This window comes from Colius striatus, chromosome Z (assembly GCF_028858725.1).
Source record: "Colius striatus isolate bColStr4 chromosome Z, bColStr4.1.hap1, whole genome shotgun sequence".
In the NCBI taxonomy this organism is placed as follows: domain Eukaryota; kingdom Metazoa; phylum Chordata; class Aves; order Coliiformes; family Coliidae; genus Colius; species Colius striatus.
The window spans coordinates 48,532,516-48,550,222 of NC_084790.1; the positions used below are offsets into that span (position 1 = coordinate 48,532,516).

Sequence of the window (17,707 nt, forward strand, 5' to 3'; positions counted from 1 at the left end):
GCATGGAATAAACAACCTTCTGTACTGTTAGATAAAATTCATTCAAATTTTTAAAAGGTAGGCAACTACACAGAAGTACATATGAGGTTAGGTGTAAATGACATAAAAACTAGAAAGTGAATATCCTAACATTTCAGATGCAAGAAAAGCTTAAATGAATTGTACTTATTAGCTCAAATAGTAAATGTGACAGATTGTTTCTGCCCTGAAAAAGGTATACTGTGAGAAATGCACATTGTGATATGCTTTTACAAAGAAAGGCCAGAGAAGTGGACTTATTTGTTCTTAAAATCAAAGGCAGAGTTACAAACTTTTAGAAGCATGTAGACAGATATGCTAGATAGATCTAAGAGAGCTGTTCAAAGTTCTATATACAAAGAACAGTTGAATTACATGAAGGTGATACACATAGAAACATAGAATCACAGAATGGTAGGGGTTGGAAGGAACCTTTAGAGATCATCTAGTCCAACCTCCCTGCAGAAGCAGGTGCACCTAGATCAGGTTGCATAGGAACTTGTCTAGGCGGGTCTTGAAGATCTCCAAGGAAGGAAACTCCACACCCTCCCTGGGCAGCCTGTGCCACTGCTTCATCACCCTCACAGTAAAATAGCTTTTCTTATATTTAAATGGAACTTTTTGTGTTCCAGCTTCATCCCATTACCCCTTGTCCAGTTGCTAGATACAACAGAAAAAAGGGACGTCCCAACCTCCTGACACCCATAATTTACATAAGCCTTCCAAAATCTAAGGCCGTAAGTAGAGGAAGACTTAAACATTACTCAGACTCACAAGCAATTTAGCTGCTTTGCACATTTTTTTACTCTCAGATACTTTTATCACATACAATAAGAAATACGCTGTTCTCTGTCGTAGTACATCCTCCTCTTGATTACTCATTTTAACACCTTCATAACGAAGACATAATGAACACAATAACATAGAACACATCAACTACTCTCCAGTTTCTCTTCTAAAAAAAGGGCCATAAAAGTAGTACGTCACACTGTGAACAGAACGTGCAACGCTACTTTGTTAAACATAGAATGAATATCTCCTTAAAAGTCAGCACAATATGCCCTTTTTAAGTGAACAAAAAATTTTTAATCAGCACTGTCAGCACAAGAAAGTAAAAGCTTGTTTTAGCTTTGTTTGTATAACGGGAACACTGATCATTTGTCCACAAGTAGCTCAACAGTTATGTTTGTGCAGCAAGCCAAGTTATCTTCCACAACAGTTTTCTTCCCATCGTTCTTTTTCTGTCATGAACCATTTGTCAATCACAGTCTACTACATACAAATAATCCATAGAAAATGTGATGTACTGCTACTAATTCACATCAAGGAAATTAAATAGTATCTCAACCACAAGAGGTATATCAAGCCATCAAGTAAGCAGTGCCATTGCATGACAGCTGTATAAATTTGCAATGCAACTATAGTAAAAACAAATAAAAAAGCATTACTTCAGTGGGACCACTCATACAGACAGCACAGATACAAAGTATTTCCCTACCTCAAAGTCTAAAAAACTATGCTGAACAGAATACTTGCCTGACTTTATCCCTGAACTTCACTATTGGCACTTTTGCTCGAATCAGCTGAGGTCTCTCAATGTAGCCTGCTGAAGGGGAGAAAAACATGCAATTTAGTTTCATTTAAGATGCTGATCTTAAAAATAGATCCTAAAGTGGAGTCATACTGTTTTACAGAAAATGGTACCTTATTTAGCTTGGCATAAATTCTAAGAAGAGTTGTGCTAAACTAAGTAACTTATATCAACTGAAGAAAAATACCATCTACAAAAGCATGTGGAAAAAAGGCACTAAGGATTAGAGAAAAACATTAGATGAATGATTTTTCTGTGTGAATTAAATTCAAGAAATTTTAACATAAGGAATGCAGTTCTACAATGCTTTTAACTGAGGAGTACTTGCAATGGAAATGCTGAGTAGTTGTAATCAACCTTCAAAAAGAAGAGAGCAAGATCTGTCCAGGATCACCAGACATCTAAGCTCTGCACTACAGTGTATCAGCAGGCACACAATGAACCACATACCTTTTTTTAAGTCTGGTTTGCTCACAGTTGACTGTATGTTACTGATGAAAATATATTAATATATCTGTGTCTTCATTGTGTACCAACTATAACTTCCTGTAAAAACCGTTTGACTGATAAATTATGTACAAAGAAATTAATTTCCTGTTGAATTGTTACTGAAAATAGAGCAATACTTTCCATCAGAGAAGGTATAAACTTTTTCTGCCTTTTGCTTTGATGGTGATGGGACATGCAATAAATATACAACCACAGGACTGCACCTCAGATGATTATCCAGACAGTATAGACACACAGGCTCAAGGCCAGACCATCCAAACCCACACACACTAAGCTCAGCTAGACTCATATACAGTGCCACCAAACGGACCTTCACAATCAGCTCCCCAAAATTGCTGTGTGAGGCACACCAACTTGCTTTTTTCCTATTCTTGATGATATCTCAAGCTACATTTAGTAGTTGTCCATAATCCTGAATGAGAAATGCACCCAAGAAAGTAATGAAAAAGACAAGGAAAAGCACAGTCCATAGGATACGTAACATGAATTTGGGCAAACAGCATTATTTGAGTGATTTTTTCTGCTGCAAAATATAGGACCACTTGAATTTGACCATATTTAACATCATATGTATTCCATTTGCTTCTATAAATTAACTTCAAATTAACATAAGTAAGTATGACAAAGCTAGAAGTAATGCAGAGTAAAAATGACCTTTAATACTGATTTCCACTTTTTTGGGGAAAAAAAAAAAGTATTTCTGTCAGTTTGGTTAGCAATCTTGATTAAGTCATATAATCTCCCTTGCACTTGGATTACAGCTTCAGGTATGGTAAAACCCTGTTGTGCATTAATCAATAAAAATATTTTTTAACATTTTTTTGGAGACTTTCTGAAATTTTCTATGGAAATGGACATTTAGACAGATTTGACCTGAGGTAATCCTTTATCTGGATTTGAGTGCATTGTATGATCCTAAGCAACGTACAGACCGGCACTCAAAATCAAGAGAGACAATCTTATCAAAAAAACCCCAACCCCTATTCACTGAATTTACAGATTAGTACAACTTACACAAGTGTCCCACTCTTTCTAGCTGCACCTGCAGACACATCCAAGTATCAACAACAATCTTTAAGTAAAGCTATAAACTGTGTAGAGCTTTCTGCCTCCTTTCACTACCAAATTTAAGACAAAGATGCTCAATGCATCAAGCACATGATAAACAACAGTAGGTAGCTATCTACCTGCCATGGCAATTCAACCTTTCCTCACTATGACTTTTCTCAAGTGCCTTTTAGAAGTTAACTGAACTCATTCTAGGGGTAATCTGCCTCCAAACACATCCTGCAAATGATGCCCAATACTCAATTGATGCTTTTGCCAAATTGGTTGGCTAAGAAAAAAATCTCACCCTGAAACATAATTGCAACCCGTTTTCCAGGGTGAAACAAAGCAAAGATGTTAGAAGGCAGTAACTTGCTGCTGGTACCCTCTCTCTTGGCTCATACTGATGACACTTAGCAGAACCTCTATTGTAAATTAGATTATCATACATACAAGGGAAGAAACAGCCACAAACACGATGTGGAATTCCAAAATACATACAGGTTGAGTAAAGGCCTTAGCAAACTGGACTATCTGACCTTGCAGATATGACCAGATGGGGTTATGACAAAATACATGTAAAGAATTACGCATAGGTTCTCCATAGTTTTGGGCACACCTTCGAAAAGGTCACAAATGCCAATTCAGCTGCAGTGAAAAAGAATATAATCACTTCAAAGAAGACTAAGCATTGTTTCAGAAGTAACTTATTTATGCAGAACTTCAGATTAAACAGTCTAAGTCTCTCTTTTATTTTACAGAAGATTAAGCAATTGTACAAAGCATTAATCTTAAAAATAGTATATGGCAAAAACACCTTTGGCATCCTGCACATCTAGCCTGCCCTCATGGATAGAGTTATACTACAGAAAGAGAAACTGGGTGACACATCTTCAGTCAGTATTCTAGACATAGAATGATAACACAGAAAAGCCCTAAGACTTTAAATATGATGGGCTTAAATGCCTTGCTCATACTTGCTACCTTTTGCAAGCCTGCAGCTGAAACAACCTGGAGCTTAGATAAATGCTGAATCCACTTCACAAACCTCCTAGAATGAAACACTAATCTTACAGCCACAATTAAATGTATACAAAGAATAAAAGAGATGACAACTTAAGTTCTGAAGATGATTTACCTAAAAGGCAGATATATTGTGAAAGAGACTGATCTTATGAACACTTCCTAATTTATCAGTCACTCACAGAATTAAGGTGAAATACGCAGAGAATCACAGTTTTCTTATAGCCCTTATCTTGGAATGTCCAGGGACATCAGAGTGCAAGAATAAAAGAAGAAGGTGTTAGAAGAGGAACAGCTAGGAAAAAAACTTCCCTCACATATCTGAGCTGAAATTATCTGGAAAAGGGTTAAAAAAGCCCTAGAACGGTACCCATGCCACAAATCTCCTCTTTATTTCTTTTTTGTCCTTTAACTCTTTCACAAAAACAACCCAAGAATGTAATTTTAAATAATATCTTTCCTCTTTCTTTTTGTTTCTCTGACATCTTGGCACATACTTTTCCACCCTTCACACTTGACCAAACTATGTCTGTTTCTATTCTCTTGTGACACAAAGAATAAGTTCACACACTTCTTGAGAACGTGCTTCAGTCTTTCGTTTACCAAAGAAAGAAGGAAACACTTCAGTAGTATTGTCAAGAGAGATTACTTTAAGAATACAGGACAGCATCATATGTATAATACATTTGGCATAATTAGGCAGCATAAAACTTTCAAATAAAAATTGGAAGTGGCCTGATACCTTTTTAGGGTGTTTAAAAGCACATGCACTGAAATACAGAATACCGTTGGAATGAAATTGCAGTTCTTAAATAAGCTTAGTACAGACAGATCTTAACACTTGCTTGAACACAGCAGCAGCATAACTGCACTGCTAACCCTTTAAAAGTTGTAAATCTAGAATTTGGGTTCAAGTTAAAATAACTTCTCAACAGAATTAAAATTTCTGTATGTGTTTTCTTTAAACGTATGTACTTGTACTTCCCATCCTTGATGATTAAGTATCATCTGACTTCTGAATTCAGTAGAAGATAGAAAAATCACTTAAATGGCAGTTCTATTAAAAAAGGAACTTAGCAGCCAATCTGGAGATGACAGTGAACAATGATTTCTAAACCTGACTCCAAAACAGACACCAGTGAAGCATATACTGCTAAGATCATTTACCCAGAGGAAAAGAAATACTATGTGAATCTATTAGCTTCTGAAGTCTGCCCCTGGAGAACTCCATCCTCACTCCCAACCAACGCCAATATACAAGCTATTTTGAAATTTTGAATGACAGTAATTTGGTTAAATAAGCTTTAATTCAAACAACTGTGCAACCAACCTTCAGAAGTACTGAACCTTAGTACAGTTGAGAAACAGTTTGTAAATGAACTAAATCCAAACAGAAACACCCATATGCCACTGCCCTTCATTTTGAATCAGGCAAACATTTTCAAACAACCTTTGTCTACCAGTTCGGTCCACAGAACATACACACACAGCCACACAGACAGATGGCTAGGTACAGGAATTCACGCCCATTGTGATGTTAAGGTGTTAAGATTATGAAGAGATGGTATAAGAGGTCTACATACCACAACTAAGACAGTCTGACAGGAACGGTAATATCAGCAGTGTTTTGTCCTACCTCACCTTTCAAAGAACATTTTTATTAAATAATGATGACCAAAGGCACAGGCAAGATAACAGAGAAAGCATTAAAAAAAAAAGCAATGGCTCAAAAACCTTCAGCGATAGCTCCCACAGGAACACTGTATCTTTCTGATACTCATATTCCCTTGCAAACAAACATGAATTTGTTTAAAGTTCTGTTAACGGGCACTGCCTCTTGAAAAAGAAAACGAAAGTGGATAGTTTATTTAGATGCTTCCTTTCTGATTTATGAAAACACGACTATTTTATCACTGTCACTGTAGTTCCTAGAAAGCACTAGAATGACTGGAATTCTAGGCAAATTCAGGCTAAGTTATAGACTCTTTATGCAAACATCAATATACAACAGTAATATACCATTCAAAATCTGATGCTATTCTGCGATGGATCTCTCAAGTCTCTCCAAGAGAGCTCTTGAAATCTGGGTATAAACTCTTGCCAATGAAGAAATTTTGAAGTCTGTGTTTAAATTTATGCTTTGTTTCTTTTACCATTGCAGGATTGTTCAGAACAGCAATGTAAGGAGTGGTATCAAAAAATATCACATACGTTTGAAAAGCAGAGATCAAAGGACAGCACAAAAGCCTGTTTGAAGTAGGAGGCTTTTATGTTTAAGAACTGCCCATGTGAATTCCTCATCTGAATGGAGTCTAAACAGCAACTAATAAGAAATACAAATTGACTTCTTTCTCCTACATGCACTGATCCCACCAACATTTAGTATTTTCTTGACTAGGCACCTAATTTAACTATTTCTCTGGTATCAAGCATTCCCCGCAAAAAAAAAAAGAAAAGTTCTTCACAGTGTACTGTGAGTGACATCTTATTTTACAAATTTTTAGAAGAGTATCATCCTCAGGAAGGCACTGAAATCAAAAACAGTAGTAAGAGTCCACTAACAAGAGGTTCCTGAACAGAAATCTACTTCCCTCCCAGTCAACTCTAGTCTACAATTCAAAAGCCATTCTAGATGCTGCTCATTCTTGAAGTCCACTTAATTTGCAAGGCAATTGCTACATTTTTTCTAATTTATTATCCATCAGCAACAAGATAGGTAACATTACTAAATATTTATAAGTTTTCTCCAAACAATGCTCTGATTAGAAGCTAGACAAGATGCAAGTCCATAATTTATTTACAACTGTGCAGTAATTCTTTTTCCAGAATTGACAGTAATTTATTATCTCACCGTAGGCAGGAACTTACAAAGTTTAGTACTGAAGTGTTTATGGACTAAGCTGAGTATATGCCTTGCTTCAGTCTTCTGATTTACCTGAAATATGATATTAAAAGTAAAGGAAAAAAAATGTTATATTTCATTTATATATTCCAAATAAGCATGCTTTACCTTTCAAACGAAATTCAATCTCAGAATAAGACATCAACACGTATACCAACATATGCCACAGCCTACATACATTCAGTGCAGCAAAATTCACAGAACAATTCATATTCAGTATCCAAAGTAACCATGACACATTCACAAATCAAAGACCTTGATGAAAACCCAGCCCTTCTTAGACAAAAATGTCCTTTACTTCCTTTTCAACACTTCTTCAATTCTTTCAAAATTAAGTAGAGCTCTTTTTTGATATATCTTTTCTCTCAATGTAAATTCTACTCATAAACATCTTCTAACCAGAAATACTTCACATATTTTGCAAATCAAATTCCTTCATATGTCTTCTCACTAAAACTGGTGCCTATGAATCTAAATATTGATTTTAAAAAAAAGGTTACTTAATAAAAGTTGTTCCTGTATCTGAGTAAAGACTTCTCTAAACAACTTTCTTCAAGATTCTGGGCAATTTACTTCTGTTTAGCTGTTATTTTTTCACTTATGGGGTGAATATAATGCCTATTTTCCAAGTCTTTTGTTGGGTTAAAGTATTTATAGGATTAAATTGATGTTTGCAGCAATATTGGGCCCACAGTTCATAGCTATTATGAGTGCAAAATCATGTTATTAAATCAATGGGATTTGACCATTTGTTCCTCATTTTATAATCCAGCCTTACAAAAGCACATACATTTTAAAAACAGACTTTGTTTTAACTACATATGTTTTAAATTACTTACTGGTTGTTCTTTAATCACCAGACACAAGTCACCATCACTGCTACGAGTGCCAAATCCATTGAGTGAGGACCCAACCAAAAAGAGTCTGCTGTCTGTAATATAAGAATCACAGAATAAAAACTAACGTGACATATCATAGTTTAAGAGGAAGTAAGAACTGTCAACGCAAAGAATATTCAAACTGAGATTAAGTAATCAAATTCAAAACATACGTGGAAAAATTTGCTGAATTTCCCTCTGGAGTTCTGCTCTGCAAAGCTCTTTCCTCTTCAAATCACAGGTCTGCTGCTGACATGCTTTAAACAACTCCAAAATCTGTTGACTTAACTTGACATACACATTCAAAAAGTAAAGATACAGAGAAGTGAACACTCCTTCTTGCCAGAGATTCAGTTGCATGAAACACTGTCTGGAGTTTTACTGGACTTGAATTCATTTTGAACAACTGCCTGCTAAAACTTTCTGCTAAGTTTTTAAATCAAAATTTGTTCAATCTGTTATAAACTGTCTATCCACAGAAAACTTTTGCCTCATCAGTACCTGCAGCCTTTCAGAGAATAAGCAGCAAAAGATCAGACATATCTTCTACTGACTTTGATTAAATTTAGCTTTCTGGTTTTATCCCCCACAAGCTATTAGAGGTAGTCGTACCTTTGGTAGAAGGAAGTATTAACTGTTTCTCTTTCACAACACAGTCATACGCTATAATTGATTCACACATTTACACTAAAAAAATGCCCTGTCATGCTTATGCCGATCAAGGAAGAAGACTGATTGGTCACATGGTTTGACGGGTTTTTAAATTAAAAAAAGAACAAAAAGCACAGTTCAAATTCTATCTGAAGATGGCATACTAGAACAGTTAACTTTTACCACCTTCAGAAGAAAAGTAGAGGACATCTTTACAGGGTCAACACTATATTTATCCAGAATGGGCTTCTCACATTACTAGGGTGGAGGTTTTTTTTAAACAAGATTCTCCCTGCCCCAAATCATGTGACAAATGGACCACCCCTCCAATTTCTACTTCCTGGAGCAGGTATGTAGGTTTCTTGGCTTTAGTAGGGCAATTAAACAACACAAGTAAATTAGACTCCTACCTCTCAAAAATGCTCCAAACTCAGACACACATAAAGAGGCTATACACGACCACAGCAGCAGCTATGGGTATTGATATTCTTCCTAATGACAGCTCAGCAATAGAGACCTCAAGACATTGTCAAAGAACCTTGACAAACTTCTTATGATCTCCCACACCACCACTGGACCCTGCCCAGTTCAAAAGCAGATAAACAGTACAGACACAGGAAGATATTACCTCATCTTTGGCCACAGGAAGCACAGTTTCTGGAAGGTCTGGAAACAAAGTTTCTTGCAGTGGAGGGACGCATGCAGTTAAATCTGGTACCCAATACTTAGGGAATGGTGGAGATAGAGCTGATACCAGGAAAGAGTATCTATGTTCTTCTGGTAAAGGCACTGCTTCTGAATACTGCGAATGAAACCGCTGCCGTTTGATATCAGGTGGACCACTTTGTCCACTTGGTCTCCTAAAAAAACAAAAACAAGAGAGAGGCAGTAATTCCTCTAGTTTGTAAGCTCCACCTTATGATTAAGACAGTTGCTACAAATACTTACACTTAATTATGTGATTATTTCATTGAAAGCAAATATTCTACAGAACAAAAGTTACATCCACCCTACACATTACGTGAAAGAAACCTGGAACAGGAAAAAAGAAGACCCAACTGCAGATGCACAGCTACCCTTAAAAGTGAATTGATGCAATTGCTTTACAAGTGCTTGTATTAATCAACTGAAACCTAAATGCCAAGTTCAGTCAAACAGGATGTCTTGAAAAGTTGATCATACTAGTTTGGTGACAAAATACTTTTTTTTTTTTTAAGATACATACAGATTATGTAAAGGTGCTTCTCTTTAAATCAGTAAGCGCAGTGAGAAGCTTCATGAGTTCTGAATAAATTCAGTAGTGGTGAGGGGAGAAAAAGAAACATCACAATAACCATTCCAAATGTAGTATTCATCAGTGTCTTAAATTATACAGACAGTAAACTGTGTAATCTGGCCAAAGAAAAAAGAAACACTATTAATTTAACAAATTGAACTAATGGTTGTATTAAGCTACACGGGTCATAAACTTCATGCCTCATTTTCAAACACTAGTCTATCTCCCCATTAACACACTTGTCACAGTAATTCGAATATATTTGAAGAGGTACAGGGAAGTTACAGTTGGCATCTCTTTCTATGATTCTTAGTTCATGTGACAGTTACATACTCAGCTAAAACTTAATACCATATATTTAATTGTACATATTAATTCATCTGTTAAATTTGGAATAGAAATAGCATACAGGAAATACTTTTGTAGGTGGATTACATAAAGCTTCTTCTCTATCAGCTGATTCACAAAATTATTACACATACCAACTACTATTTCTGAACTGATAAGGCGAGTGATTTTTTTTTTAATGTTAAAAGAAAAACATATATTCATCCAAAACTCTTCCTTTTGATGCAATTAAAGTAACCAGGGAAGTGACATGAATTCAAGTAAGTTTAGTTTTTGGAAAAGTAGGCACACTATTTTCAATAAAATCCCTCTTAAAAGAATAATGTATATGCTAGAATCTTTGTATTTGAACAGTAAAGCAAGGTATAAATAAGAAAATCAGGAGAAATCAGAATATACTGTGTCGTCACAATAATGCCACAATTGGCACAAAACATTGAGGGCACTGGCTTACTCTAAACTTGACAAATTTGAAGAGAACTTAAATTTTTTTTACACAATCCCTTGTATTCAAGTGCACACAGCCTACAATGTATTTTTGTATTAAACACATAAATCACAGTTCTGTATGGCTACAGCTGCTGGAAGAGAAAAAAACTACACATAGTTGCTACAGTTGCTATATCATTGCTTAGTGACTACACCAAGTCACTCCCAACTACTAAAACTCTCGAACACAGGTACATTAACACTTTAAAAAGAAATTACATATCCTGTTTAATCAAAACCATTTTATTCAGTATTGCAATTTCTAACAAAATTCATGTTGCGCAAGAAATGATATTAGACAAGCTTCACAATGGGTACAGAACCAGAATTAATCACACACACACAAAAGTACTTACTTTCTTCCTTGGAACACGATATGGGTATCAGATCTATGTGCTGGACTATCATTTCCACAACTCATTGATGGCAATGTAACAACTGGAACAGTCGCTACGCTCCCACTCAAAACAGTCCTGGAAAGACTATAGTCCAAAACTGTTATTCATATGACAACTAAGATGCTTTTGATGTGTTGGTAGATTTTCTTAAGTGAATATTAAACTCAACAAGTCCTGTCATTTTTTTTCTTAGAAGCAATACATGTCTTTTCTATCAAAAATTAAGCAATATTTCTGTAGATAATGTATTTTTTCTTTAAAAACCAGACATTCATTCTTCACAGTACATGTGTAGGAAGAGTTTAGCAAACAAATTAAGGTACAATTACATTTAAGAGCCTTAAGAACATGATGGTGTCTTCAAATCTGGCCCCAAGAATAAATGTTTCTTGCCCTTCTCATGTCCTCCCTGTTTTCCGCAGTAAACAAATTCAATTGAAGATCTTTAAAATTGAACTGTGGATTATTAACTCTCATCATTGCAATAGCATCTCATGCATTATGTGCAATGTAATAGAGCATTAAAACTTGCAGGTCACCAACAGAAATAATACAGCTCTGCTTTACACGACACCTCCCTCTACTTAAAGTTTAATGCAGTTTAATGTTAAAAACAGTGGAAAACATCTTCCATAAACAGAGATACTTCTTTCAAAAGACCATTAACTCTCTTTTTCAACCCAATCCCCACTATCGAATATTAACATACTTACACTGCATTCTGATAACTAAGATGAGTATCAGTAATAGGCCTGTGAGTGATAAGAGTGAATGGTGTATTTAGAGGAAGCTCATTGAAGCCATGACTCTGTTGTTGCTGTTTTGGAGGGAAGGGTGGACGACCCAGGTTGGAGGAATTTGGGAACATGCTTTTTTCTGCTTGAAGTGAACATGTATCCTTTCACCTAAAATAAACCAAAACAGAACAATATTGAAATTAGGCATCAAAAAAATACCAGTTACCTCTAGCAAAGTCTTGGTTTAAAAATTCAGTAATCTAGAGTGTACTTCTGGAAACTGCAACAAATTGTGATTGTGAGCTAGTTTTACCTTCTTTTAGGACAAGACAATAAATAAATAAACAAACAAACAAACTAACTAACTAACTATATACTCTGAAATGTTACAGTTACTACTTAATGCTTAAAAGTGAACTTCTATTTGTTCCATTCCATTTTAAGTTTCATTTTAGAAAAACTACATGACAAAACCGAAGAGCTTTCATCTTGAGGAAAAGTAGCATATCACAGGGAAATATATTTCTCACTTCAAACATTCCACAATGAGGTTCACAATATATGGGAAGAAACACTGATTACATCATAAGAACATGAAGATGTAGCTGATCACTTAACTACCATTCATTTTTTTTTTCATGACATGACACACAAAGAAGCACCCAAACGATGACAGCAATTAGAAAGTAACCTACTCATGCTTGAAGATGTCATACAGTGTCATTTTATGTACGTGCTTACCAAATGGACTTGATGATGGAAAAATACGGGTTTACTAACTTTTAAATATGAAATTGGTTTTGACACAACTGACTGCTGTTTGATCTTGTGTTATGGTATGCATTACACATTAGCAGAAAGGTTGAATGAAAAAATAAGTATTTGCCTCTACAATAGGTTAAACTGCATATTGCATCTGTTTTGAAAATCATAAGAATTTCACCATAAGCTTAATTCTATGTTGGAAACAACAAAAGCTGAGACCTTACATTGGAAAAAAAATTATCAGAAGATTTTTAAAACCAGCTATCATTTCTGTACGTATCTCTTAGCTGCAGTGAAAACCTGATATTATTTTCAAGTTTCTTCATTTGTGTTTTACTCCCGTCTTAAATAAGAAGCCTGCAAGCAAAGACGATGTATCACTGGCAAAAACCATTACACGTGATCCATCTCAATACACAGCATATAAGTATCCAATTAGTGCAAGACGGGGATTCAAATACAGTAAATTCTTCAAACAATTTCTAAGTTGAAGAGCAATAGCAGTATTCCCCTAATTATTACATAAAAGCTTTTCATCAACCCAGTGTTACAGTAACACAACTGGAAAAAGTGACAAAATCCTATCACCACAGAGTAATCTAAGTTTGTAACAAAATTGAAGTATCACTTTTAGGTTGTCTCAATTAACAAACTAAATAGATATAAATAAAATGGCATTAACAGTTATGTTAACAGGCATTCTCTCATACACTGAAATAAAATTGATTACTCCTAATGTTATTGGAATAAGGTCTCACTGTTACCACAACCTTGAGTCTTTTTTCACCTAGTACTGTAGACTGTTGTTATGTTTTAATAATCTCCTCAAAAAGCTCTGTCAGTGCAAGCAGCAGTACCACAGAACATAAACAAATAAGTATCAAGGAGTTTATATGCTCAGGTTTGAATTCATTCCTTATTCCCTGTGATGACAGCTCACACTAGTGGTATACCTATATTTCCTAGCTGCAAAACAAAAGCAGTCAAAGAGTAATGCTCTCACAGTTCAGATGTGTTGTGTTTTGGTTTGTTTTTTTGGAGGGAGACAGGAGAGGCAGTGAAGGTGAAGTACTGTGCACAAATGAAAGTTATTTTGGCGATGTTTACTTCCTATGATGCTAGACAAAGAAGTCAAATTCCATGACATGAAAGTCACGCAGCATTTACATTTGAATGACATTTATGTGCAGCCTAAGCTTTTCCATTTCTAGTACAGCCAGGATATGTTTCAACTGCTTACACACCTAGTTCATCTCCAAGTAGCCCAGGCATTTTCTGTATCACACACAGTATAAGAAAGCAGCGTATGGATAGAATTAACCAGTAACAGAATCAAGTGCCAGAATTCACGATTAAGTTACAAAACCAAAGCGTTCCTTTAAGCTCTTTTAAGTTCAAAATACCAGAGAGAGAAGCAATGACTAAATCACCTTCCCAAAACCAAAACAAAACAGTGTGGTGTGTGTCTCACAGCAGCTGCAGGGACATCTACCGTGACTTTCAGAGGAGAAATTGCCAGGCTCTCCAGAAGTTCCACAGTCGTTACAATTCATCTACACTTGTCCTACTGGCCACTTTTTTCCCAAGTAAGCGCGGACTTTCGCAGAAAGCAAACAAGTGAATGCCGGTACCCCTCCGGAGGGGGTAAGCCCAACAGCACCCGCCGCTCTCGCGGCGACACAGCCCCGGCGGCCTGGCGGGTGGCGGCCGACCGGGGCCACCTCCGCCCTTCGGGTCCCAGCCATGCCCGGCACCCCACCCCACCCCACAGCATCAGGGACTCACGTGGGGCCTGTGCGGCGGCAGGCGAAGCGGCCCCGCGGCTCCGACGCGCAGTCCCTCACTCCGTTTCACAACGGCGGGACGAGCCGGAAGCGCAGAACGATGGCTCCAGCCCTGCCCGCCTCCTCACCCGGACGCAGATGCCGGCAGGAAGCGGCCGCTCGAGCTGCCTGTCGCGTTGTGGCCAGAGTCTCCCTCCCCTGATTAGGGCAGCATCTCGCATGCGCGGGGGGCAGTCGCACGGCGGCGGCGCGGCGGCCTGTGGTGGCGGCAAGGCAGGCAAGGCAGGCAAGGCAGGCAAGGCAGGCAAGGCAGGCAAGGCAGGCAAGGCAGGCAAGGCAGGCAAGGCAGGGCGGGCAGGCAGGCGGGCAGGCAGGCAGGCAGGCAGGCAGGCGGGCAGTGAGGCAGGCAGGCGCTCTCAGTGCCACCGAGGTACCGGCTCGATCTCCCTGCTGGGGCTGCGATAGCATCACGGCCCTGCCGAGGCGGAAACCGAAAGCCCGACCTGACGACCCGACTTTTTTCTGGCCTCAAGTTGTCCTGGTTTTCAAGTGGCTTGTCAACAAAGACCTTACGGGTTTTATGTCTTGACGAAGGAGTTAAAAGGCATGTGCTCCACTGACAACAGGATCTGGCTAAAGCCAGAGGAAATGATAAGAGTGCGGAGGTTCTGTTTAGAATTTGACCACCAGAGACCAGCTAGGATAAACCTGAAGTGAAGAATGTGCAAAAATGTTTGCACCCTGAAGGACGAAGAGTTCAGAAGAGCCAAACCAAGATTTGATTCCTTTCTCTGGAGAGAGGCATGTGAAGTTCTAAGTGGACTCTTGGCATTGAGTAGCTACTGAAACAATGAGTTTGTGCAGAGACAAACACATTGCTTGAAGTGTCCATCTTTGAGAGATAAGGGGCAGGTTGAGGACTTATTCAGGTGAGCAGGCTACAGCTGGAGTTGTCACAGTTTAACACTCTGACCATGCACAGATAGACTTAATGGATAAGGACAAAGTACAGCTCAGATGAAGCTGGGCTGCAAATGGGCCGGCAAGGGAAGGTTTAGGCTGCAAAAAACATCCTTCCCACAGGACTTGTTAATTTTGGCCATGGCCTGGGGTCCTTGAATAAGGGTCTTCCCCTGGCTCACTTTCCATTACCTTTATGGGTGACAAGGCCTAGTGGTTATGTGTGGAGTGAAGCTGCAAACGGAGTGCTGAAGGAAAATTTAGCCACAAATGTTTCCCATAAGTTTTTTTTTTTTTTTTTTGAGGTTTTATGGTAAGGCTCAGCATACATCTGAGGTTAAGGATAGGGTTTAAGTTCAGAGAGACAAAGCTTCGGTGGTCAGAGTGGAGTGGTGCGGCAGCTGACAACAACCAAGCCACGCAGTTGTGCACTCCCTCCCACCTTGGCAGGATAGGAAGGAGAATCAGGAGGAAAGGGCAAAGCTTTGTGAGCAGAAGTAAGGGCAATTCAACAGAACACCACAAGGAGAGAACGAACAGCCATAACGTCAGCAGAGGAAGAGCACTGAGCAGCGCCAGTGGCTGCCGACACCACCGCACCCGGCCCCAACACGCTTTCTGCCTGTATGTACTGAGGTGATATCACGGGCCGTGGCTGATAGTAGCCACGCCCCCTGACGGTGTCCTGGAGAGGTAACCATGTCCCCGCCAAAGCTGGCGTTTTGGCTGCAGGGGATGGGTTCTGGGCAATTCCAGGGCCAGAAGAGAGTTTCTAGGAGTCTAGTTGTGGTGGGGCTACCTAAGGTCTGCAGAAGAGTTAACCTCAAAAACTTCAATCAGGGCCATGTTTGGGTTTACCTGGAGATAAAGGCCCTGGGTACGTTCAGGGTGATGAAAGAACAGTTCCTAGAGGTCTATCTGGAGTGGGGCTGCAGAGACAATATCTGAGCTGTAGAAGGAATTCTCTGTGGACTTTTTTTATCTGGGTCACATTTGGGACTATCTGGTGTTACAGGTCTATGCCCTCCTAGCATTAAAGTTTGAAGAGAGACAAAGCTTAGGGATCTAGATGAAGTGGAGCTGCAGACAGACAGCCAAAGGAAGGTGTGAGCTCCAATATCAGCGCTCTCCTGATAATCTTTTTAATCTGTGCCACGATTTTTGTTTTCTGGGCTTAAAGTCTACCTGGCCACTTTAGGGTTAAGACAGGTGAAGCTGCAAAAGGACCACCAAGGGCAGGTTTGTGCATCACAGTTCTCCCCTGAGAGTTTTTCCATTTTGGCCATGGTTTAGAGTATTTGAATAAGGTCAGCCCACAGTTAAGGTAAGGGATTAGAGAGTTCCAGTGTGAGTTATTTGGGATGGGATGGGATGGGATGGGATGGGATGGGATGGGATGGGATGGGAGTTGTTGATCACAGAATCACAGAACAGTTGGAGTTGGAAGAGATCTCTGGAGATCATCTAGTCCAACCCCGTGGTAAAACAGGTCCACCTAGATCAGGTCGCATAGGAACATGTTCAGGTGATTTTGAAGACATCCAGGCAGAGGGACTCCACAACCTCCCTGGGAAGCCTGTGCCAGTGCCCCCTCACGCTCATAGTGAATAGTTTTTCATCATGTTTAAGTGGAAATTTTTGTGTTCCAGCTTATGGATGAGAGTTTGAAATGGGAAGTAGATTGAGGTGCAGGTAGAGTTGTCCTCTGTAAAGGACTTCAGTCTCAAGAAAGCTTAAACAAAGGATGAGTAGCATAAGAGATCTTTAGTTTCATGAGAGTCCTACCAATGCTCAGTTAAGCAGGGCTTTGATTTTCATTTGGAACTCAGCCCTCCTTATATGCTATTTGTTTAGAATCAAACCTAACTTTCCAGTTTCTACTCAAGGCAGAAACTTCATGTCTTTTAACTGTTGGAAGTCAGTGATATAACTCCTCATAGCTGGAGTTCCCCTTCAGCCTCATTCAAATGGTGTTCTCCAGGCCATTTGACCATGCATCTCACCATAATCTATCCATTAACCAAGAATGTGTCATTCTTCGAGGTTTCTCACATTTGCTGTGGTGAGGCCTACAATACATATAACCTAATACAATCAATATACCTGGTAGCAGGCAGTGTTTATAACAGTGTATTAAGCATCAACGTTTTTCTACAGCAAAAAAGAAAAAAAAAGTGAATGCATATATCCAATTAAGTAACTTGTATTTCTGTGTTTTCTCTTGTGGTCTTTTCCTTCATTCCTTGGCACAAGGCATCGTAGCATTTGTGTTTACCTTAATCTTGATACTGAATCTGACCTTTTATTGTGGCACAGATTGTTTATTCTAA

General features: G+C 38.5%; 1 protein-coding gene across 8 annotated transcripts in view; it reads right to left on the reverse strand.

Moving 5' to 3' along the window:
• Positions 1 to 14,537, reverse strand: part of TENT2 (terminal nucleotidyltransferase 2) — a 41,336-nt gene extending 26,799 nt beyond the window's left edge. For 6 of the 8 annotated variants that reach the window (XM_062019548.1, XM_062019544.1, XM_062019547.1 and 3 more), the window contains exons 1-8: positions 14,419 to 14,537; positions 11,845 to 12,036; positions 11,090 to 11,215; positions 9,249 to 9,480; positions 8,143 to 8,257; positions 7,931 to 8,022; positions 7,058 to 7,124; positions 1,555 to 1,624 (exon numbers count right to left, since the gene is read on the reverse strand). In XM_062019548.1, the coding sequence (XP_061875532.1) occupies positions 1,555 to 1,624; positions 7,058 to 7,124; positions 7,931 to 8,022; positions 8,143 to 8,257; positions 9,249 to 9,480; positions 11,090 to 11,215; positions 11,845 to 11,999 (857 nt within the window). In that variant the 5' untranslated portion in view covers positions 12,000 to 12,036; positions 14,419 to 14,537. The remainder of the gene's footprint in view (positions 1 to 1,554; positions 1,625 to 7,057; positions 7,125 to 7,930; positions 8,023 to 8,142; positions 8,258 to 9,248; positions 9,481 to 11,089; positions 11,216 to 11,844; positions 12,037 to 14,418) is intronic. The other 2 variants (XM_062019542.1, XM_062019546.1) reach the window with 1 other exon arrangement.
• Positions 14,538 to 17,707: the final 3,170 nt, after the last annotated feature.